The 23428-nt window shown below is 44.1% G+C and overlaps 1 protein-coding gene across 16 annotated transcripts in view; it reads left to right on the top strand.

The window, feature by feature from the left end:
* KCNMA1 (potassium calcium-activated channel subfamily M alpha 1) overlaps window positions 1-23428 on the top strand; it is a 728164-nt gene that overhangs the window by 659062 nt on the left and 45674 nt on the right. For all 16 annotated transcript variants that reach the window (XM_021699676.1, XM_021699672.1, XM_021699675.1 and 13 more), the window contains one exon: window positions 538-730. In XM_021699676.1, coding sequence (XP_021555351.1) covers window positions 538-730 — 193 coding nt within the window. The remainder of the gene's footprint in view (window positions 1-537; window positions 731-23428) is intronic.

Raw genomic sequence — 23428 nt, 5'->3', positions numbered from 1 at the left:
AGGTGGAGCAGCCACTATCAGCACCCCCTCATCACACCACGCTCACTGGCTATTTCCCCTTGGCTGCACTGGAAATTCTAGTTGGAGCTGCTGTTTTTGCCCGAGACAGAAGTGACCTGCTATTAAATAAACAGGCGTTTGAAACCCACCCCCTCGTTATGTTCTGAAAGCCAGAGGTTGCCACAGGACAGTTTCTTAAATCAAGACAATTTCCAAGCAGGAAGAAGATGTAGGACCCTGGCATTATTCCTCTCCCTCGTTTGTTAGCAACGGCTTGATTGAATGTGGAGAGCAAGCCTGAAATGCCACCATCAGCACTGACTACCCTTTAGATTAGCACACAGCTCCTATTCCCTTGAATGTAGTTAGGCCAGCTTAATGTCAAGGCGTAACAAAGATACTTGTTAAATAATTTCCCAAAGCTCTGGCTCAATCTTTAATTTGTTTTTATTTTTCCCCCTCCTTCCCTCTCGTCCCTCGGTCTCACTTTGGCTTCTTCTCTCTCTTTTTTTTTTTTTCCTTTCCTCTATGCCAAAGGGTACGCCATTAAGTCGGGCTGATTTAAGGGCCGTCAACATCAACCTCTGTGACATGTGCGTTATCCTGTCAGCCAATCAGAATAATATTGATGATACTTCGCTGCAGGACAAGGAATGCATCTTGGCGTCACTCAACATCAAATCTATGCAGTTTGATGACAGCATCGGGGTCTTGCAGGCTAATTCCCAAGGTAAGGACAGCCTGTAATACTTCTCTGCTGTGCCTACAGGGGACAGGGGCTGGCAAGAGGGATATCCTTCACTCAGTAATTCAAAGAGGCTCACATCAGCCTGCCTGGCAGTGACACCTGCGGTTGCTGGGATGGCTTTCAAAGGGGCATCCACTGCCTCTTCTTACCATCGCGGGAAGCAGGCTTGAGACCTGAACACCCACACTCAGAATAGGCTGCCGTCCCAGAGAGGAAAGCAGCCTTTAAATTGCCACCCCCCCCCCCATGGGGCGCCTGGGTGGCTCAGTCATTAAGCGTCTGCCTTCGGCTCAGGTCACGATCCCAGGGTCCTGGGATCGAGCCCCATATTGGGCTCCCCGCTCCGCGGGAAGCCTGCTTCTCCCTCTCCCACTCCCCCTGCTTGTGTTCCCTCTCTCGCTGTGTCTCTCTGTCAAATAAATAAAAATCTTTAAAAAATAAAAATAAAATAAAATAAATAAATAAATAAATTGCCACCCCCTCAGTCTTCCCAAACAGTGGCTTGATGACCAGGGTCCCCTGATTAACGTCAGGCACTGGAAAGATGCTGCCGGAACAATTCCCAATGTTTCTTTCCAGTATATATTTTTGCCATTGACCTCTGTTAAGCTTTGCCATTGTTATTGTTGCATGGGGTTGTTAAGCTTTGCCCTGTTATATGCCGACCTACGGATGGTGACCCCTGGACAGTGGGGACAATATGGACACGAGAAGTCATTTAGCAAGAGGTGATGCTCATCAGGTCACACATTCTCTGCAGGAGGCACGACAGAGTTAAATGATGCACATCTGCCTTCTCTTCTCTGCCCCCGTCTTCCTTGTCATTTTCCCTGGGATCCTGGGCAGATAGCTGCTAGTAAAGATGTCATCTAGAAGTCTCAGGCAGCACAGCCAAACCTCGTAACAAACAGCCTCACTAATCAGGGCCTCGGCAGGATGGGATGTGAGGCCTCGGTGCAGGCTTGCCGTGAACAGCAGGATCATTGCCATAAGTGTTCCACCAGATGGGTGGCCTTGGGGGCCTGATGGGGGCCTGAATCCCATCATTCCAGGACCAAAGGTGGAGGGAACAGGGCCCATGAGAACTATAGCTGCTGGGATGAGAAGTGCCATCTTACTGACAGGGGAGAGCTCGGCTCTGTCATGCTGCCCAGACCGGTCATGCTGCGCGTGCATGACCTTCTGTCAGCTCAGCACCATCTCCTTCCCACAGCTGTTCAACAGTGCAGCAAAGCTGGGAACAGCCGTTCCTAGAATCCTCTTCTCTGCACGGTTCTGGACCAGCGTCTGCCAAGGAGAGCGGGGCCCAGGGACGAGATCTGGAATTTGGAAAAGGGAAAGAAGCCTTAGTTCTTTGGAGGCAGCGGCAGCCCGACCCTGAGCAGATGCGAGGTTCAAAGCGGCTCTTAGGGGAGCTTTCTGAGCATCACTGGCTTTGCTGCTAGGGACTGAGGGGGCTGCTGTGGTCTTTTTCGAGTTGCCTTGAGGTCTCCAGCACCTCCTGTGGAAACTTCCACCTCGTGTTGCAAGTGAAACAGCCCTTCCAATGGTTGCGTCCATATCTGATTTTCTTCATACTTGGAATAGAGTGGCTTCTAGTCTTCATTGCTTTTTTTAAATTCAAGTTTGTTAACTTATAGTGTAGTATTGGTTTCAGGGGTAGAATTTAGTGATTCATCACTTTACATATAACACCCAGTGCTCATCCCAACAAGTACCCTCCTTAATGCCCGTCACCCAGTTACCCCATCCCCCTACCCACCTCTCCTCCAGCCACCCTCAGTTTATTCTCTTAACTATAGAGTCTCTAATGGTTTGCCTCCCTCTTTATTTTTATCTTACTTTATTTTTCTTTCCCTTCCCCTATGTTCATCTGTTTGTTTCTTAAATTCCACATGAGTGAAATCATATATTTGTCTTTCTCTGACTTATTTCGCTTAACATAATACCCTCTAGTTCCATCCATGTTGATGTGAATGGCAAGATTCCATTCTTTTTGATGGCTGAGTAATATTCCATTGCGCATATATACCACTTCTTCTTTATCCATTCATCAGTTGATGGACATTTGGGCTCTTTCCATAATTTGGCTATTGTTGATAATGCAGCTATAAACATTGGGGTGCAGGTGCCCCTTTGAATCAGCACTTTTGTATCCCTTGGATAAAAACCTAGTAGTACAATTGCTGGGTCATTGGGCAGCTCTATTTTTCTTTTTGAGGAACTTCCATCCTGTTTTCCAGAGTTGCTGCGCCAGCTCGCATTCCCACCAACAGTGTAAGAGGGCTCCCCTCTCCTCATCCTCACCAACATCTGTTATTTCTTGAGTTGTTCATTTTAGCCATTCTGACTGATGTGAGGTGGTTTCTCATTGTGGTTCTGATTTGTATTTCCCTGATGCCGAGTGATGTGGAGCATTTTTTCATGTGTCTGTTAGGAGTGGCTTGAGGCAACCCTGACTGATCCAGTCTGAAGCCTGGTTTTCACCTCTCCATGCCACCAACCCCTGCCTGTCCCCCAATCTAAATCTTGGTATCCACTTGCTCAGCTGGGCTGCAGGCAGAGCAACTTGTCAAGGCTCTGAACGAGAGTCTTACCTACCCCGCTGTGTCCTAGAGAGCCAGCGCCTGCCTCCTGCCTGCACTGCCTGTGCAGGGAGTGCAGGTGACAGAGGATATGAGGAGACAGTCAGCTGACCTCCTAGGAAGTGGAAGAGGCAAGCCACCGTTTGGTCCTGCCTTTAAGTACTTGTTCTTCCATGTATGTCCTCCCAACTCTGCCCCAGCGTGGGCATCCCCCGAGGAGCTTGTTAGAGATGCAGCATCTCATGCCCACCCCAAACCTCCTGCGTCCGAATCTGCATTCTAACGGGGTCCCCAGGTGACTCGTGTGCACTACTCTAAGGCACAATAATCTGCAAGCTAACAATACCCGGTCCAGTGAACAAACTGACCGACCCGATCAGACGCTCCTCTTCTCCTGGCAGGAGCTAGCAAGGGGAATGGAGAGAAGCAGAGGCAGGAGAAGCACTCCCTTAGGGGGCGGGGTGGGGGAGATGGAACTGAGTGGGAGGGGCAGAAAAGTGCATGTCTGTTTTCTCCCAATTTAATAATTGTGATCGTCAAGGTCCATAGATCAGAATCTCAATGCACAATTGAGTTACGTGTGCATCTGACATGGGTTTTCCTTCCAGCTCTCAGAAACCAGCTCCCAGCCTCTCAGATCCTAGATGATGGCCAAACTGGTAAAAATGCTTTCCCTCCTCTCTGCACATACTCAATTCTCAAAAGCCTTCCCTTTACTGTCTTTAGCATGGGAATAAGCAAGGAAAATAGGTTTTGGGAGGAGATAAGGAAGAAAGGGAAAGGGAGCTTAGTTTTCTTACAAAAACAAGAGAAGGGCACTCCTTCTTTTGTACGCCTATCCCCCTAAACACACACACACATGCACGCACGCGCGCATGCACTCACTCATGCATGCACACAGGCACGCAGGGGCCAGAAAAAGGCAGCGGATGTATCTTAGGGCTTGTGGCTTAGAGGATGTATCTTGGTCCGCAGTGGAATGGGGCCCATGCTGCCAGCAGCCGGCAAGCAGTCTGTTCTGCCCTCAGTGAGAGACTGTCAGAATTATAGACGCACTGAGCCCACATTTCCCCTTGTTTTCTTACTCTGTCTGCTCTTCTCTTGCCCTTGGTTTCTAACGCTCTCCTCTGGGGACACTCTGACTTTCCTGGCCATCAGCTACAGGAAGTGACTTTCTCTCTGATGGGTGAGTGCTCTGGGTTCACCTTGGGCTGCTCATCATGCAGCCCACTCCTTGGGTTCGTCCCAGCCCATGGGGCTTGAGGGACAAACTAGGTTTCCCTGCCACTGTGTCCCTCCTTGAGACGCTCTGGACCAGGAGGAATGCTCATTGGCCTCAGATATTCTCACTACCCTTCATCTGGGCATTTGTCACCACCACACTGCAGGTGAATTGGAATTAGAGTACCAAATGATTTTGTGTTCCTCTTTTCAGTGGGCGGAGGCAAATCTAACTTGCCCTGAGTGATAATGACAGAGCTTTCTGGCCACTGCTACCCAGTTTTCATTATGATTTATTCTGTAGTCCTCATAAAACCCCATCCTTTGCTTTGTCTTGAGAGCTACATGTCCATGTCTCCAGAACTCAGCAGGACAGAAATGTGGACTCAGAACAAATGTGTGTGCTTTGGGGCCAAAATACCCATGCATTTTTATGGCAAGTTTTCCTAACATGATACAGTGTAACATGAAAAATGTGTCTTAACACTGAAGAGGTAGAGTCTTTGTTGAGATTTGTGTTCAGACACTTGCCACTATGCATTACTTGGTCTCCGAGACCAACAAAACCTCTTTTCCCTTTTCCCTCTCCTCTATTCACATTGCCTTTTGGTGTTACTGTTCTAGCCCACATGGTGTCAGAACTGACCCAGCCTAGGGATTCTGGACCAGACACTTTCTGAAAGATTTGAGATGTGATGCCTGGTTGTCAAAAACAATTACAGAGAAAGGTGGCATACCCCATGCTGGATGGTATATCCGATGTGACAGTTGGGTCTATGAGATGCAGTTTTAATATACAGCAGGCAAGACTGCAGTGACAATTATATAAAGCAGGTGAAGCTGCTTCTTGCTGGTCAGCAAACATCAGCTCAGAACCACTTTACAGCTCTTTACCAGCAACTAAGTGCCTTTATTTACAGAGCGCCTGTCACTTCCCTTTGGCTGGAGAGCTGGTGTATTATTTAGCACGCATTTATCTGGGGAAAACATTTCAATTTAAATCAACTGGTACAACAGTGGTTCTTGCCAGACTGTTTCCCTGTGGTTCTAAAAGACAAGAACTGAGTGTGATCTTGAAAGGGAGGGTGAGCTGAGGAAGGAAGGGTCCATTCTCAGAGAGCCCCTTGAGTCAGTACCTGAAAAGAGGGAACATGTGATTGAGTTTCCCTTTGTGCTTTTGTATCACATTATGAAACGAGCATCTTAGAGTTTCTTCCTGGTTAACCTTCTCGTGAGGATAACTCTTGAGAGAAAGAGAGAGGAATAAACGAGTGCCCACTATACATCAGGCACTATAAAAGCCCAGAACACAAAGATGACTTGGATGCAGCCAATCACTATCCTTGAGGGCTCAGGTGAATGGAGGAGGTACCCCCATAAACAATTACAGTGCAATGAGACAAGGATGAGACTAGAAATACAAGAGTACATAAAGCTCCTCATTTTATATATTTTAAGGAGTTGAGAAAGCTTCCAAGAAGAGGTAGCATTTGTGGATGAGTTGAATACATGTGGCTATTGAGCACTTGAAATGGGGCTAGTGTGACTGAGGAACTGCTTTTTTCTCTTTTATTTAATTTATAAATTTAAATATAGGCATGTGGCTAGTGGCTACCTATTGGACAATGCAGGTCTAGAGCACAGGCTTATAGCCTTGTTAAGGGCTGGGATGATAGGAAGATGGTGATTAAATCCACCTTTTAAAGAGATAACAGGCAAGAATATGAGCATGGTTTAGATGTGGGAAGAGATGGCAGCATGAGCTATGAAGGGAGACACTTGTAGTAGACATGAAGGGATGAATAAGCACTGACAGGACAGCTGTAGTGATGTCAGTCACAAGGGCAAGGCAGAAACTGAGGTGGATTTGAAACCGAAAAGATAGCCCATTGAAGGCCAGTTCGGTGAGAAGGAGGTGTGGATGAGCAAGGATGAGGAGTTGATAATGACTTTCAAGGTTGGCTACTGGGTGGATATAAAAGTGATGAAATAAGCTGAGAACTCAAGAGGAGAAATAGCCTTCTGGCAGATGGTAAAGAATTTGGTCCTCATCCATTTGAGTTGAAAGTAGGATATCTAACAAGATATCTAAGAAGAAATACAAACATACAGCTATAGGGATAAAGTTAGGTCTGAAGGTACAGACTTGGAAATCATTGGTGATGGGCAGGGTATAGACCTTGAGTGTGGATATTTCTCAGGGAGAGAAAGCAGAGTAACTAAGAGAAAAGGGCCAAACCTGGAACCTTGGAAATGTCAACACCAAAGGGACAAACAGAGGAAGAGAATCCAGTGAAAGGGGCTGAGGGCAAAAATTTAGGGAAGTAGGAGTGGATGCTGTCAAAGGGGAAGAGAGTTGAATAAGTTCCAGATAGCTGTTTCGAATATATCCTAATTATTTGTTGCTACATGTGTTTCCTTGAGTAGACTTTGAGCTCTTTGAGAGGCAAGGACTCTTCTTCTTTTGCTCATCTCCATGTTCCCAGTGCCCCAAGCACAGGAGCTGACAGAGTTGATATGCCATAAGAATGTGTTGGGCTGAACTGATTTGAAAGGAAGCAATGATTAGCACTGTCAGATACTATAAAAAAGTCATATAGATGAGGTTCTAAAAAAAGGCAATGGCACATATGACCCTCAAGAAGTTGTTGATGACCTTGGCAAGAATGGTTGAATAACTGGTTGCCAGTAGAAGCTGGCATTCAGGGGTCTGAAGCATTAATGGGAGGTGAGAATTTGAAACCATATATTACTCTTTCAAGTGCTGATAGGGAGAGAAATAGGATATTTCAGAGTATCTTGTCAAAGAAAAGATTTCCTTTTTCTTTTTAGAATGTGGAGAAAGATACCATATTTGTTGGCTACAGTAGACTGAGGTGACACCCCATTGAGAGGGAAAGTTTGAAGCTTTAGGGGAGAGTTGTTAAATGATAGAGAGAGGAACAGAGACAATCAGGAGAAGATGATATGGCCTTGAAAAGGAGAAGGAATGATTCTTGTCCCTCTGAGACAGAAGGCTAGATGGGGAAGATGAAGCTGGAGGCAGGTCAGTCTGTTCGCTCTACTTCCTTCACAAAGCAGCCAGTTTGGTTTTCCCTGAAGATCTAAGGACAGGCCAGGACGATTGGGATGGGGAACTGATGGTGACAAAGGTTGAGAGCAGACATTACAGTAAACATGTAAGGGAGATGGCTGGAGCGAGGTGAGAGCATGAGTGAGCATTGGGGAGGGCCAGCTGGAGTTGGATTTGTGATGGTGCCATGATGCTGGTCAACACAGCTCTTTGATTTTCTCTGCAGTTCTTGGCAGAAACAACAGAAAACATACAAAATGGCTTTAGTCTGGGATGGAGACTCAGAGGAGGGGAAGGATTCCATGGAGCTGTTGAGAGAATATGAAAATGAGTGGCCACCAGGTCTAAGATGGTAGACAGACAAGTCAAACCAGTGTTGGGGCTTATAGAAAGGGAGGCCAAAACAAAGCAGGAAATAAATCCCCATGAGGTCGAAGAACAGGGTGTGAGGCAAAGGCATGGGAGAACTGAAGCGTGGGACGTTTGATCTGAGAGAGGAATATGTGATGAGCTTGGAGAATGAAATATTCCTTGCAGAGCCAGAACAGAGCTTGGTGGTACTATGCTGAAAACTGTTCATCCGCATGAGAATTCGGAGTCCAAAGCCAAGCCTGTCCCACCACCACAGGCAGCAGCAGCAGCACCAATGCTCATGAACATTTGCCGCCATTCTGTGCTAGGCATTTCGCCAACTGAGATGATATGCATTTCTTAGATCACTGGTTTTCACCCTTGACTGCACATTGTAATCATCTGAGAAACTTCTAAAAAATTTTGGTAGCTGGGTTGCACCTCAGCAACTGTGGTTTAACTGGCCTGTGGTGTACAACCTGGCCATGAGGAGTTTTATAAACTCCTAGATGATTCCGTGTGCAGCCAGGGTTAGGAAGCACTGCCTGAGCTGGTCCTCAGAGGTGGTGTGTGTGGTAAGGAGGTTACCATTTTGATTGGAAAGAAGAGAAAACTAGGCCTTGAGGAGGGAAGTAGTGGTTTTAACCGGGGTCTCTTGGTCTCCCAGGGATCCCAAACTTTAAACTATTTTACTTCTTAGGACAATGCTGTTGGCTCAACTAGTTGGTCTGCCTTCTTTCTTTACTATTATCTGGCTTGTCATCAGCTTCCCAAGACTAAAAAGCTTTAAGTGGAGAGAAAGGGGCTAGGGGATGTGCTGGAGACCAGGCTTTGGTTTCTGCCTACTAGCTGTATCTGCCATTTTGTCTCTGTCATGTGTCTCATGGTGATAAGTGAAGGATATTAGTTGCCCGGTGGACAGGCCTTCCTCCTGATCATAGCTTTTGAGAGACAGCGGTGCAGAGATCTAGCACCACCCTGCTACTAAACAGCAACAATTGCTCACCCCCAGAGCCAGCTGTGTGTTCCCCTCAAGAGCTTGAGTTTCTTCAAGAAGATGGAGCATGTGTATTTCAACCTCGGGGTTAAATTTGGATGTGGTGTTAAGGTTACTCTGTGGTTCCCTTTCCTGTTATATGCTCTGCATTCCTCAGATTCACGCTACCTGTCCTGAAGGTGTCAATCCAATTCCACAAACCCTTATTAAGTACCTGTTGTGTGCCCAGACTGTGCATGCCAGGCATTGCTGGGGAGACATGGGTACCATGAAGCACATTCCCTGTCCTGGCAACCTCCTCTGCAAATATGTAGCTCTGCTTCCGAATGCTGGTCTATTACCAGGAAAGAATTACAGTCTGTGGAGGCTAACGTGGGACAGGAAGAAAAAGAGAGTGGGTTTGAGAGACACTTTGAAAAATGCACAGGATTTCACCAGGTGGAAACAGATAGAGCTGGCTGCAGTCACAGAGACTAGAAGTAAGGGGCAAGGGGACCTGGAGACATGTTCGAGGGACAGTGATGAGTATAATCTGGCTGGAATACAGGCTATGTGTAAGACAGTGGGGACACCCGAGGCAGAAATTTGGGTTAGGCATTGAGGGATTTTTTAAAATTTTGAGTTATGAAGATATAAATATTTCAGTAGGCACTGGGGAGCTACAGCAGTTTTCAGAGTGAGAGAGATGGGATTGGACCTGAGCTTCAGGGAGATTGATCTGGCAGCCCTGTGAAGCATTGTTTGGAGTGGGAAAGAAGAGGATGCAGGGGTCTGGGTAGGAACTGCGGTTATCCAGGAGACCAGGAGCCTTGAACTGGAAAAAGAAGGGGACATTATTTTACTGTGAGGCAGAGTAGATGTAAAACAGATTGCGTGATCATGAGCTTCCTTCTCAGTGACAGGGGACAGTGATGCACTTATAGGAAGAGGCCTCAGTACGGAGGGTCTGGCTGCGGGAGAATGTGGTGTTGGTAAGTTGGGGTTCTAGCCAGGGTTCATTTCTATATAGGATTTGGCAGAAAATCAGGGGACCGCAAAGAGAAGATGGGTGGAGATGAAGTTTTGCATCCAGGAGAGGGTCACAGCTAAATGTCCGCCCCACTGCTCATGCTCTACGAGTGGAGAAGAGTCTCAGAGAGAGGTCTGAGGAAAGAGAGGTGAAAGGCAGAAGGATGAGGAGCATCTTAGAAAGGGCAGAGGAAAATGTTGGTAGAAGCTGAGGCTCCACGAGCTGAGCTGGGCTCCCAACTTCCCAAGGAAACATATGTCAAAGATGCAGAATGAATGTCCCCTGACTGCTTTTCCTCACCCCTCTAGGTTTATTTTTCTATATTCTATGCCTCTCTATAGCTACCAGGTTAAAAAAATATATAGTGGCTTACACAAACACACCAATAGGTACACAAGCATGTCCGTTTGTGCATACCAGCACACATACGTGCGGACACACACACACACACACACACCACGGTTCCTCCAGCCCTCCATGACCCTCAGCCACGGTGACACTAAATGATACCCACACATAAGCAGATGCTCTCCCTTGTCTGTCTTTCAACAAAGGTTAAGAGCCTCCAGTAGGGAATGACATTTTTCTTTGGAAGTATGGCCGTGGTCCTTGGAAAGACAGCATTAATTGGGGGCATAGGGTGTATCCTGAAGTCTGAGATTTCTTTTACTGTTCCAGAGAAGAAAATGTGACTTCTCTTTTATCTTTGGGGGAGGCTGTATGGATTCTCAGACCTAAAATTATTGAATGGCAGAAGTCAGGCTTCGAAAGGACCTTCCTAACCTGGAACTTTGGGGCAAAAGCCACAGGATGGAATGTAATGAAGACCTCTGAGCATTAGGTTTCAAATAATCACTGAAGACAGGCAGCATAAACCTTGTTGATAGAAATGTGATTTATTTTGAGTAATGGTTGTTTCATACTGGTCGTTCTGAGAGGGAGTGTGTCAAGAGCTACGAAGGTTTGAAGGAAAGAACTAACAAACTCAAGAATGCCGCCAAGGGGATGGTCAGAATGAGGAAATGCTGGGACAAGCTGTCACTTGCCAAGTAGTCAAGAGAATAGGGGGTAGTGGGCTGAAAGGGCCATTTTATCTTCTGCTCCATGGGAAGAACCAGGACTGATGGCTAATGATGAAGGAGAACCAGATTTTAGCCCCACATAAAGAAGACATTTCCAGAGCAGAATGGGCTGCCTAAAAATGTAGTGAGCATTCTGTCACCACATGTCCACTTGCCAAGGGAAAGTCACTGATATTGATCTTTGTGATGAGAGGGACATTGGATCAGATGAGTTCTTTGGTCCTTTATGACTGAGGGTCTGTGGTATTTTCTTTATTTTTATTACATGCGGATCTGCGTTTTCGATGATCTACATTCTTACTCCAGAGGGAGCACTGTGGCATTTGGTGGGATTGCGGTTCTAACGGGTCTTTCAGTGGAAGCTTTCAAGTCCTTCCAGAATGGCACTGTCTCTGTGTCTCAGAGGCCGTGGGCGAGCAGCTGCACATCTGGCTTTTCCGTTAATTTGACAGACCACCCCCAGCTTCAACTCCCATATCACCCTCCGTCCTTCCCAGTGTCCCCCTTTTTAGTCCTCCCCCAGCCTCACCCCTGCACACCCAAGCCGCTCCCCAGCCCCCCACCCGCACCTACACACAGAGCCTCACACACATTCTCCCGCCCCGAAACCAGAGAAGCATTTTTTCCAGCTGCTCCCTGTATAACATGCATTGCCGCAATAGCCTCTCTTAATCCTGAGAGGGTGGTGGGGGAGAAGCCATTTCTCTCTACCCACCGAATGAACAGAGCTCCATGCTAAAATATTTTTCTTCAGTTGTAACTGAAACTGCTGTTGGCTTCAGTCCCCAAAACCAGAAAGACAATTATACTTAACTGTTTAGAGATTTATAAATACCACGCTGGAGTAGCCTCTAGGTAGTAACTTTAGATACCCAGCCCAATAATTTTCTTTTATTGGTTTGTGATTTAGGTCTTATTTTGAGTCCTCTATAATAAGAGTAGTACATTTCATTAAAAGAGCTTACTAACCAATAAAGAAAATCTGGCTTAGGGCTGGAGCAGGTCTCCAGCATAGAGAGGGGCCTGCCCTGGTGCGCCTTCTCGGCGGACGTGACGAGACTAATCTCGGCATGGGGGTGCACGTGTATGTCAGCAGAGCAGCATGTGCGGCTGCTTTCTAAATGACTTCAGCTTGGGAGAATTTGTCCTACGCAGCATATTTGACCACATGAGGGATCCTCTTAAGACCGCCATTGACTATTCTGGTAATAGACTCCCAGCGACAACAACAAGGAAACACAGACACAAGAGTAGTTCTAACAGGAGACTGGAAGGCCTGGGCTCCTTGCTGAACCTGTAGAGGTTTCTCGGCCTTCCGTACATGAGGATCCTCCTTGGGGAGTGGAGGTGGGGGATTAAAAGTAAAAATGGACCAAATCACCTTTTCCTTCTGACTGCATGCAGAGCAGATAGAGTTCCCTACTCGGGCTGTGCCCAGCTTGGGGCAGCCGCAGGGAAAGAAAATCTTAGCTTCAGAGACAGAAAACAGATGTCGGGTGGTGCTGGGCCGAACTCATCGTCCTCACATCAGGCTTTCCCCCTTAAAACTTGTGTGTGTCGTTAATGCTTCTTTTTTAAAAACTGTTAAGTCCTCTTTTTACCAGGTGAGTCATGCACCAGGTGCATTCATGTGCAATATCTCATTTAATCTTCCCGATAACCTGTTAAGGCAGAGGTCATTTATCTCCATTTTACAGATGAGAAAACTGAGGCCCAGGAAAATTCAGCAACTTGCCCAAAGTCTCGTAGCTTGTCAAGAGCACATGGAGTTGATGTCCAAACTGATTCCAAAGCCTGTGCTTTCCTCAGCACATCGGTCAACTCCATAAAAGAGAACAAGTGCTATTCTCATGAGAACAGGCCTGAATCTATACGTCTGCTTTTAAGGGTCATGGAAGCATCCCCGGGCATGCTAAACTTCTCCTTGCACCCAGGGACTAAGGTTTTTTGGGGGTTTTTTTTTGTTGTTGTTGTTGTTTTTTAATGTTCTTGTTCTGTGCATCCATTTTGTAGCTCCCTGGCCCTCCTTGCCCCAGCAATCAGAGACATTGGGATTCTCTTGGTCTCGGTCTTCCTTGCTGACCAGCTCTACAAAAAAGAGTAGAGTTGAAAGAAGTATGAAGAGCTCTGCTTAGCCTGCCTCTGTGAGCCATTTAATTGTTGGAGCTTTTTTCCCTGTTAATATAGATTTGATTTTGGAGCTGTCAGTACAAGGGTGGAAAGTTTGAGACCCTGATGTTGCTTTCTGTTGTCCACTTACAAAATATTTCCAGATTTTATAGATTCATCCCACTCTCCAAGTGGACGTTTCCATAAAAAGCAGTAGATGAGAATGAACAGACCACACTAGCCCCCAAAGCCTAGGATTTCAGGTAGTGTGTGATACTCCGAAAATGGTCCAGATAAATGGTCCTTTGGGAGGAAAGTGCGGTTATATAATCAAAGAAAAGTAAAAGAAGTCTTGTCATCCTATGGACTCTCTAAGGGCCCTGATGAGATTCTGGATAAGGATGAGTTAATCAAGAGTTCTTTTCCTGAACAATACTTTGTTTTATAGCCCACGGCTGAGGTTAATGTTCCCACTCTTCCCATGGTCAAGCTGTCATGGAACTAATGGGATCCATAGGAAATGACACAAACATAAAATAAGTTGTATGGCACAACTTGAAACACACATATCTAACAAATATGGGGTCAGGAACATTCCAGAGTACCTTGCAAAATGCCTGGTGTGAGTCATTTGTAATTTTCTGAGGCATGAGTTTATTTATTTATTTTTTATTTATTTATTTTTTATTCTTATGTTAATCCCCATACATTACATCATTAGTATTAGATAAAGTGTTCCATGATTCATTGTTTGTGCATAACACCCAGTGCTCCATGCAGAATGTGCCCTCCTCAATACCCACCACCAGGCTAACCCATCCTCCCACCCCCCTCCCTTCTAGAACCCTGTTTGTTTTTCAGAGTCCATCGTCTCTCATGGTTCATCTACCCCTCCGATTTCCCCCCCTTCATTCTTCCTCTCCTGCTACCTTCTTCTTCTTCTTCTTCTTTTTTTTTCTTAACATATATTGCATTATTTGTTTCAGAGGTACAGATCTGAGATTCAACAGTCTTGCACAATTCACAGCACTCACCATAGCACATACCCTCCCCAATGTCTATCACCCAGCCACCCCATCCCTCCCACCCCACCCCCCATTCCAGCAACCCTCAGTTTGTTTCCTGAGATTAAGAATTCCTCATATCAGTGAGGTCATATGATACATGTCTTTCTCTGATTGACTTATTTTGCTCAGCATAACACCCTCCAGTTCCATCCACGTCGTTGCAAATGGCAAGATCTCATTCCTTTTGATGGCTGCATAATATTCCATTGTATATATATACCACATCTTCTTTATCCATTCATCTGTCGATGGACATCTTGGCTCTTTCCACAGTTTGGCTATTGTGGACATTGCTGCTATAAACATCGGGGTGCATGTACCCTTTTGGATCCCTACTTTTGTTTCTTTGGGGTAAATTCCCAGTAGCTGAGGCATGAGTTTAATCCACATGTTGTGATGGTAACACGCAAGCCAAGAGCCGGCAAATGAGCCTGACCAGTCATCCAATGGATTTTTGTCTTTATCCATCTATTTATAACCAAAAACTCATATGAAGTCCTAAAACCTTTATTTCTTTTCTTTAAAAGGGCCCTGCAAAGAAACCAACTGATTTTTAAATTACTTTAGTTCTGGATTTATAGAATATTTAGTGAATATGAGTGGTTCTTACGTATTTCAATTACACTTCAAGGAATGGTCTAGTGGAAATCATCCCCCAAATTCTAGAACAGCAGCATAGTAGTCGTTGAGCATCTTGTTGCATATTTCCAGTAAAGTGTTTCTACCAGATATAAGAGCCACATGGATGTCACCACCATGTGTGTTATGAGAAGACAAGGGCTGCTTTGGGCAGCAAGGGCTGGGGCCAGGGGCTCTAGAGTAAGTGGAGTTAAATTTGAAAATAGGAACAATTATCAATAAGTAATAAAGGGGCTACAGGCAGGTGGAAGAGGCTGAGGAGGAGTAAGAGAAGGCTCATACGCAAGGAAGGCCAAGTGTAGTTCACAAAGGGGCTCTTGGCTATGTGTCTGCTGATGATACAACAGAGGGGCCTTAAAGGTCTCAGGGTGTCAGGAAAGGATTATAGGTGAGGTCACTGTTGACCTGGATAGGCCCTCAAAAGGATGGCCTGGTCTATCATTTCACTGATCTCCCCACTCCCATCAACTGTTAGAAATATATTTAAATGTGTAGCACAGCACCTCACACCCAACAGAAGCCTGTAGAGGTTTGTGGAGTGAGCAAATGAATGATTTAATCCCCATTTCTGTTGTTTGTAGTCTGTGCTGTCTTCGTTTGCCCTCAAATGAGGTAAAGCAGTTGGATACTTTGTAAATACCACATCCTTTCCTTCCAGGCTTTAGTCGCTCTCATTGATTTGACCACTGGCCACCGGGCAAGGGCTACAAAGACCCAGGATGTTGAACTTGTCAGATTTGCCCAAGTTCTTTCACCTTAACTAATAGCTCCCGATCCTCAACCTTTCCCTGGGCTCATTGCAGGTGGTGTTGCCCACTACCAGCCCAAGCCCTGAGGAAGCTGTGGGACCGAGACCTCCAAAGTTCAATAAAGGGCAGAAGCCATCGCTGCTTTCTGCTCCAGGGAGCTTTGAATGGGTTCGGAGAGCTTTCCTGGCCACGTGGAGATGGACCCTTCTCTTAGCAGCCGACTAGCCAATGGTGCCCCAACACCTGGGCAGGAAGAATTCAGCGGATGGGTTTTGTCGCTCTGATTTATGATGCTGAATCACAAATGGGGCTGTCAGAGTGATGACACAATCGTTTAGGGTCAGGAACCAGGTTCTAAATCCTCCTTGTGGCCATCATGTGTTATTTGACTTTGGATAAACACTCTATGATTTCATTGCTTCATCTATAAACTAAGGTTTGTTAAAGTGGCCCCACCTAAGTACCCTGAGGGATCATGTGTGAATCTAAAGAGGTGATGGCCACAGAGGGGTTTTATAAAACATCAACAGTTGTAGAAACAGGATTCGCTGTCAAGTTGAACGTTGGCGTGTGTGGGCTCTAGAGCTAGCAGCTTGGGTTTGAATGTGAGCTCCACCACCTACGAGGCCTGGGCAAGCACTTCAACTTCTCTGTGCCTCAATTTCCTCTGAGAATACAAATTGCACCTGGCTCTTCAGATTGCTCTGAGAAGTAAATAAGACGGGGTTTTCTCTATTCCATCTAGGACCTATACGTGAGTCAGAGAAAGTCACTCCTTTCCAAGACACTTTACTTCCATCTGTTGACAAATGTTCATAATATGATTGTGTTTGAACAATATACTTGTCCACTATCTGCTATGAAAAGAATATTGTAATAAATATGAAAATATACCATGTCCACAGTATGAGTGGCACTTACCTAGATGAGCCTTCATGACCACACATGGCCTACTGTATTTATCTCTGGGACATCTGGGATGACCACAGTTGTGCCTACTTAGAGGACCTTCACAACCCTGAATGAGTGGACACAAAGCACTTAGTAACTGGGATGCAGTTAGAGATCAAGCAACATTAGCTATTTTTGTCATTATTATTTTTGGATAGTTTTACTATTTTCTTTCATTCGTTCCCCCAAAATAACAAATAGCAAGATGGGGTTATCTATTTGTACCTAGCGGCCGGAATAGTTGTTGATTCTGTTTGTCAGTAGATATGCACAGAAAACAAATAATGGTGGCAACCAAAACATCTTTGGGAGGTGGGCAATCCGGGCGCAGTAGATTTACAGAAGCCTACAGAGGAGTTGAGGACAAACTGGGGCAGATTGACAATGACCACTGGGATTTTCCCTCCATAGATGGGCTAACGTGGCACCACACAATGGAGCTTCTCTATGAAGCAGAGAGGCTCGGCCTCAGACAGCGGCGCACTGAGTTGCTACTGGCAGAGTAGGGCCCATGCTGCTCCAGCTAGGTGATAGGGACACCTGTCTTCCCTCCTTGGCCTCTTTTTTCCTTACTACTACTACTACTACTACTACTACTACTACTACTACTACTACTAATTTTGGCCCTCAACCCGGAGACCTGGGGAACTTTAATTTTTAATTGGGGATGGGGTCTTGGATCCCTTTAAGTACCTAATAAAACGATGGCTCTAATCTTTGTTCCTCTCCTTACCTCCCCCTAGTTGTATGCAGAAATATTTGCGTACAGATTCAACAAGTTTGCCTAGCCTGTGGGTTTTTCACCTTAGCTGCACATTGCAATTAACCACGGAAATTTTAAACCTCACCCAGAGCAATTAAACCGGTCTCTGGAAATAGGATGCAAGTAATAGAGATCCCAAGGTGCAGCCTGAGGCAAGAAGCACAGACCTAGCCTCTTTGTTACTCAAGGTAACCATCTGTGATTCTCATAAGGGGCTGCTGATTCAGTAAGCTTACATCTCCATGGACCTGGCAGCCACCCAAGGGTGCTTGCGGGGAAGTTTGCAAAGCATCTAATGGACATTATAAAAATGCGAGTTATATGAGAAATGAACTTTGACTTATGAACTTCCAGGTGGTTCCCAGCCATAGGAGTGCACGGGAGAGGTCAAGGCAGGTGGGTGCGGGTAGTTCTCTGAATGCCTAATCTGCAGTGAAGGAAATGGAAGAAGTTTGAGAATCAATCAAACCCTGGGTACAAAGAAGGACAGTAAATAATGGGAATGTCATGGGTGAAGTTTCACACTTAAATCTATAAACCTACTTTTAATAGGCCCCCAGGTGATTATAAATTCATGGTGGCTTTCTTGTTATTGAATTATATGAGGCTGTTCCACATTTCTAAAGGAAGTCCAGGTGTGTCTTTATTTATTTGTTTATTTATTTATTTATTTATTTATTTATTTATTTGCATTTAGGATACTGTAGATTTTTTTAAAAACCCTCTTTTTATGAGCGTTAATTATATACCATGCATGGAAGCAATTGCCTCTATGTTATGAAATATTAAATCAAAATGCTTCCTGCTTCCAGATGTCCCAGAGATAAATACAGCAGTATTTTGAAGCCCCTCTTGGAGCTGTTTTGCCTGCAAATTTATTGTTTTGTCTCCATTTTCAGAAAGCCCTGTTTTCCGTGAAGTATAGCACTCTAGGTAGTTTTTAAGGCGCAAACTCCTCTGGAGTTGCCTGTGTCGGCAACAACTCTTACGTAGATGGCACACGAGGGATGGCGCAGTGATCGGCTCCTTTAAGATGACAAATGGGCAGAGAGTGTTATTGTCTTTGATTGCACGCCTTACATCATCTGTATGTAGGAATAAAAGGGCCATACTTTATCTTTAGCCATTTTATAAATATTTAAGTCCTCATAGTTGCCTTAAGATATTAAAGCATATTTTACAGTAGTCGGAATATAAATATTATATATAGTGCAAGATACCAAAGTAGTTTAATGAATTCATAATTTTCTGTTCACATTTATTGGAATGTGTTTTATGTTCCAAAAGTTCCATTTAAAGAATACGAGACCGTTCTGCTTCCTGACAACACACAGAGGGCTGGCCAGCATTTCGGGCGGGGTCTAGGTTCCTTTCATTAAGAAGCAAAAAGGCAGGAAGTCAGGGTACTGGGATATATTTCCTCAGTCTCTACATTTAAAAATACCTATCAATAACTTTTTGAGTAAACAATTCTGGGGCTTATTTAAATTACAAAGCCTTCCAAGGAGAAAACTTTTTATAGCCCCTTTCCTCTATTTCAAGGAGATTAATTCAAAAAACCTCAGTAAGAGCAATAAAGATGTAGTTTGCAATTTTCCTGTCCTCCCACCCCACCCACTTTTGTAAGCCCTTTCTGCCAGTTTACAGCCTGATTCAGGGTATTGGTTTGAACAGTGACTTCCCAGTGCTTTCTGATCATGTCTCCCTAAGTTAAAGAGTGTCCAGCTTGCTCCTTACTTTTCCTAAATGCAAGGGAATGACAAGGAGAATATTACTGCATCTCTTTTCAGTTTTCTAGTGAAATATAAAGACTTTCCTCTTTAATATTTCACAAAGTTTCTCCAGTTCCCAGTGGGAGTCCGTGCTGGGTAATGTTTGCTAATTACCAACAACAAAACTAGACATACAACGCTGGTAAATTACCTGACCCTTTCCATTTTAATGAGACAACAAGGATTTCGCGAAGTGATGTTGTTTCACTGGTTAATGGTGTCAGCAATGTTGTAATTGTGGGTTGAGGCACATTAGCTGAACAACCACATGTAGAAAGGGCTTCCTCTTGACAAGCCCTTTGGAGACTAGAACCATATTATCATTAAGCCTTTGTCATTTGCATGCTGCTAATCACTTACTTTATTATGCCGAGTATCCATTGTCTTTCTTTAATTGCTCTTTAAATTAAAATTAAAAATAGTTGTAAAGCCCACAATGGCTGGGATAGCATCTTGATTATGAAGATAACTTCAAGAAAATGGAACAACTGGTAACATATTGCTGGGATTATGAGAGAGTTCCACTGTTAAGTTACCATGCCTGCAGGCCCCAGGGGCCTAATTGTGGCGGTTTCTCTTCCTTTAGCCCATACTGTTTGTTTAATAAATGGTTATTTATGGCTTTTTTGGCCATTATAGCAACTTTGGAGAAAGTACATCCTTCTCACTGGTTTGAGCACTGCAATTTCATTCTCTGGGCAAAGACATAAAATACAACTGAAAGGCAGGATCTGTACTAGGGCCTCTGAAAAGAGATCCTCTTGATTCTCTTTGCTAGTGTATTCTGGACACGTTTACTTTAAAAATTTGGGGTCATGTAAGAGACATAAACCTCAGAGCTGAAAGGGACCTTAGAGTCGTCCCCGTTTTCCAGGTGAAGAAACTGAGGACCAGAGTGGTTGCCATAACTATAATCACAGAGTAAGAGATGAAGCCGGATTGTCTGTTACTGACGGGAGGATTGTGCCTTATGGGTGACTCCTGAAAGATGATATGATGTCATGCCTGGGGTCGTGATATGCAAGTTGCATTGTTGCCATGATACAGTGCATTTAGCGTGTGCCTCTTGTATGCGCATATCAACGTGTTTGTTGATACAGACTATGTGCTAGGATGCTGGAAGAAAGGGTTCGTGTCTTCCACTTCCTTAACAAAAAACAACCCCATGGATGACTCTGCAGTCATTGCTGAATAAGTGATTAAACCTAGAGTTATCAGGGTTCCACTGTCATATACGATGCCCCAGAATTAGGACGATAGGTTTTTCGAGAACCAGAAGGGATTGGGCATTGCTTTATCTGCCTCAAATGTATAGATGGGAAAACCGAGTTTTAATAACGCATTGAGTCCTTCTAAGTTCTCATAGGGAGTTAACGGTGGACCTGGGCTTAAAACCCACGTCTTTTGATTCTTTGTATATTTCTCTGTCAGCATTACCAATCTATTGTTGACATCATCATCATCATCATCATCATCATCATCAAATAGGTTGGTACTTAGGAAGTGCTTACTCTGTTCCCAGCACTGTTGTAAGCAGTTTGCCTGTATTATTTACCTTACCTAATCTTCGTGATATATTACTCTCCCATTTTACACATGAAGAGACTGAGACACAGAATTGAAGAAAATTTCCCCAAATCACAAAACGAGAAACTGAACAAGGCAGCACTCAAACTCAGGCAGCCTAGCTCCAGAATTCAAGTTTTATAACCACAGCGTTATGGTTCATTTCAGGTTGTGGTCAAGGGATATTGATTATAGTGTAAACGACTTTTCAAAATCAAATTAGCACCAATCAACCTCTTCTTTAGTGAAGATTTGTGGGTATGGGGAAATACCTGATCCCAGTTATATATTCATCTGCCAACATAAACATATATTCAGGAAAGCCTTTAAAACTTAAAAGAAAAAAAATTACAGTGCTTTCTGTTAAAGGACTATCAAATATTTGGAACCTGGGCTGCTCTCTCAGGCCAGGCATCCTGTCTCGAGAACCTTTCAGAGACAGCCGGTTGAAAGTTGTCGGGGATGGGATTCTGCTTTTCCTGAATTGCATGGCAATGCCTTGGATCACTTGGCAAATCCATCTCTTACAGCTACTTAATTTTCTGTGCCCTTAAGATATGGATGTTTTAGTTTGCCTGGGATTTCATAGCTCTGGTTTTTGCTACACTGGCTATTGGTTCATATTAAACCAAACAACTGGGGCCCATTTGGCATTTGGTGTTTTAAAAAGTAAGAGGACATTTGAACTACATGACAAATGCTGAAAAACAAAGCCCATAGCACTGAGAACATAAAGAAACTATTTATAATGTAAAGGTGGCTACATTTTCAGTCAATCTATCACTTTAATGAGCTCTTTGCATTTCTTTGATTAATGCTCACAAAAGGGGGAGAAAAAAATTGATGTAATGGAAATAAAATGCTATATAGTCTTGGCAGCACAGGGGAGGTTTCTGTGTGTTTTATTAGTATCCACTGCATATCACTGTCTTGCAATGTATATGTCTATCTTTTCCCTGGTGTAGCATGCCTCTAGTTTACTGGAAATGTGATCCAGCATGAAAGAGGAGACCTCATATTAGTGGCAAAACAGGCTTTGACCTCTTGTGGTGGCAGCAATTCGGAATTAATTAATTTGGAATTAATAATAATAATAAAGGAAAGGCTGACATAGTCCATGCCTTATTGAAATGAAGAACCTAACAAGTATGAAGACCAAAAAAAAAGGAAACATTAAAGACACTGAAAAAACATTTAAACATTAGAGTGTGGTAATTCATACATAATTAGTAATTTATTTGTTCAGTTTAAAATAATAAAGAAAACGGAAAAGTACAGAAAAAGATGTCTTTGTGAAGTAACCAAATGGGGGAAAGAAGGTAGTCAAGGCAGGCTTCCTGGAGGAGGTGAAGGAGGGGCAGGAGCTGGGTTTGGAGGGAAGAGAGGAAACCGCATTTCTGAAGTGGGTGAGCCTTGGGATGAGAATCAGCAGGTCCCACTCCTCTGTATTGGAAACCAGCTGACTGTTCCTCCCTCCACCACGTGCCCAGTGCTCTTTAAGCTACATGAGCATTTGGCATGCTTTCCCCTGAGCTTGAGTGGCTCTTACAAAGTGATGGGGGGTTGACATGGCAAAGACCGGGGGACATTGAAGGCGTGGTTTTTTTTTTTTTTTTTTTTTTTTGAGGGAGAGAGAGGGTTGGGTGGGAGGAGCAGGGCAGAGGGAGAGGGACAGAGAATCTCAAGCAGACTCCCTGCTGAGCACAGAGCCCCACATGAGGCTCAACCCCATGACCCTGAGATCATGACCTGAGCTGAAACCAAGAGTTGGATGTTCAACCATCTGAGCCCCCCAGGCTCCCTGAAGACTCACTTTTTAATGTGTAAACTTCAGCTGATTATTTCCATCCTAGAACCTTAGTTCCCCCAACTTCCAAACCAAGTGAGATCTCAAAATAATATTTAGAATCTTTAGAGCTCAACTGGGTGCATCCATCCACCGTATCTCAACTCCTAAAGATCACATGAGCTTTCAAGTTTTTCTTTTATTAATTTATAATTTTGATAATTTTTTTCTCATTGCACAAATAACATATATTCATTTTAGAAAATTTAGCAAGTGCATATAAGCAAAAAGAAGAAAACTCACATTCCCTATAATTTTACCACGTGGACGTATTAGTGTTGACACATTAGTCTTGTTTCTGTAGATATATTCCCCCCTCAAAAAAGGATCATATATATTAGTATATAACCTGTGTTTTTCCACAAATATTTTATCATGACCACTTTCTATGTCATTAAATATTTTTCTGCCTTATATTTATTGGATTATACTTAACATAATCAGTTTCCTAAAACAGAACATTCCTGTTGTTTTCAATTTAACATTGTTACTTAATAACTACAAATGAAGACTATTGTAATCAAATCTTTAATATAAGGAAATTATGGCTGTACACATATTTTTAGAAGTGAAATTGCTTAGGCCAAAGAGCACATAAAATTTTAAGTTATTTGATTTGTATCGCCAAAGTTTGTCTTATCTTTAAGTTGTAAGATGAATGCAGAGGGGGTAAAAAAGCAATTGAGAAGTTGTGGAAAATTCACTATGACACCAGGAGCTCTGGGGCAAATGAAGACATTAGACCAGATAAATATTAGATTTCTTTCCAAATTTGTGATCTTAGTTGTGTTTGAGTTGTGAGTAATTTTGTCCCTTCCTTCCTTCCTTCCTTCCTTCCTTCCTTCCTTCCTTCCTTCCTTCCTTCCTTCCTTCCTTCCTTCCTTCCTTCCTTCCTTCCTT

This window comes from Neomonachus schauinslandi, chromosome 6 (genome assembly GCF_002201575.2).
Source record: "Neomonachus schauinslandi chromosome 6, ASM220157v2, whole genome shotgun sequence".
In the NCBI taxonomy this organism is placed as follows: Eukaryota; Metazoa; Chordata; class Mammalia; order Carnivora; family Phocidae; genus Neomonachus; species Neomonachus schauinslandi.
This window is presented reverse-complemented; position numbering and strand designations above follow the sequence as displayed.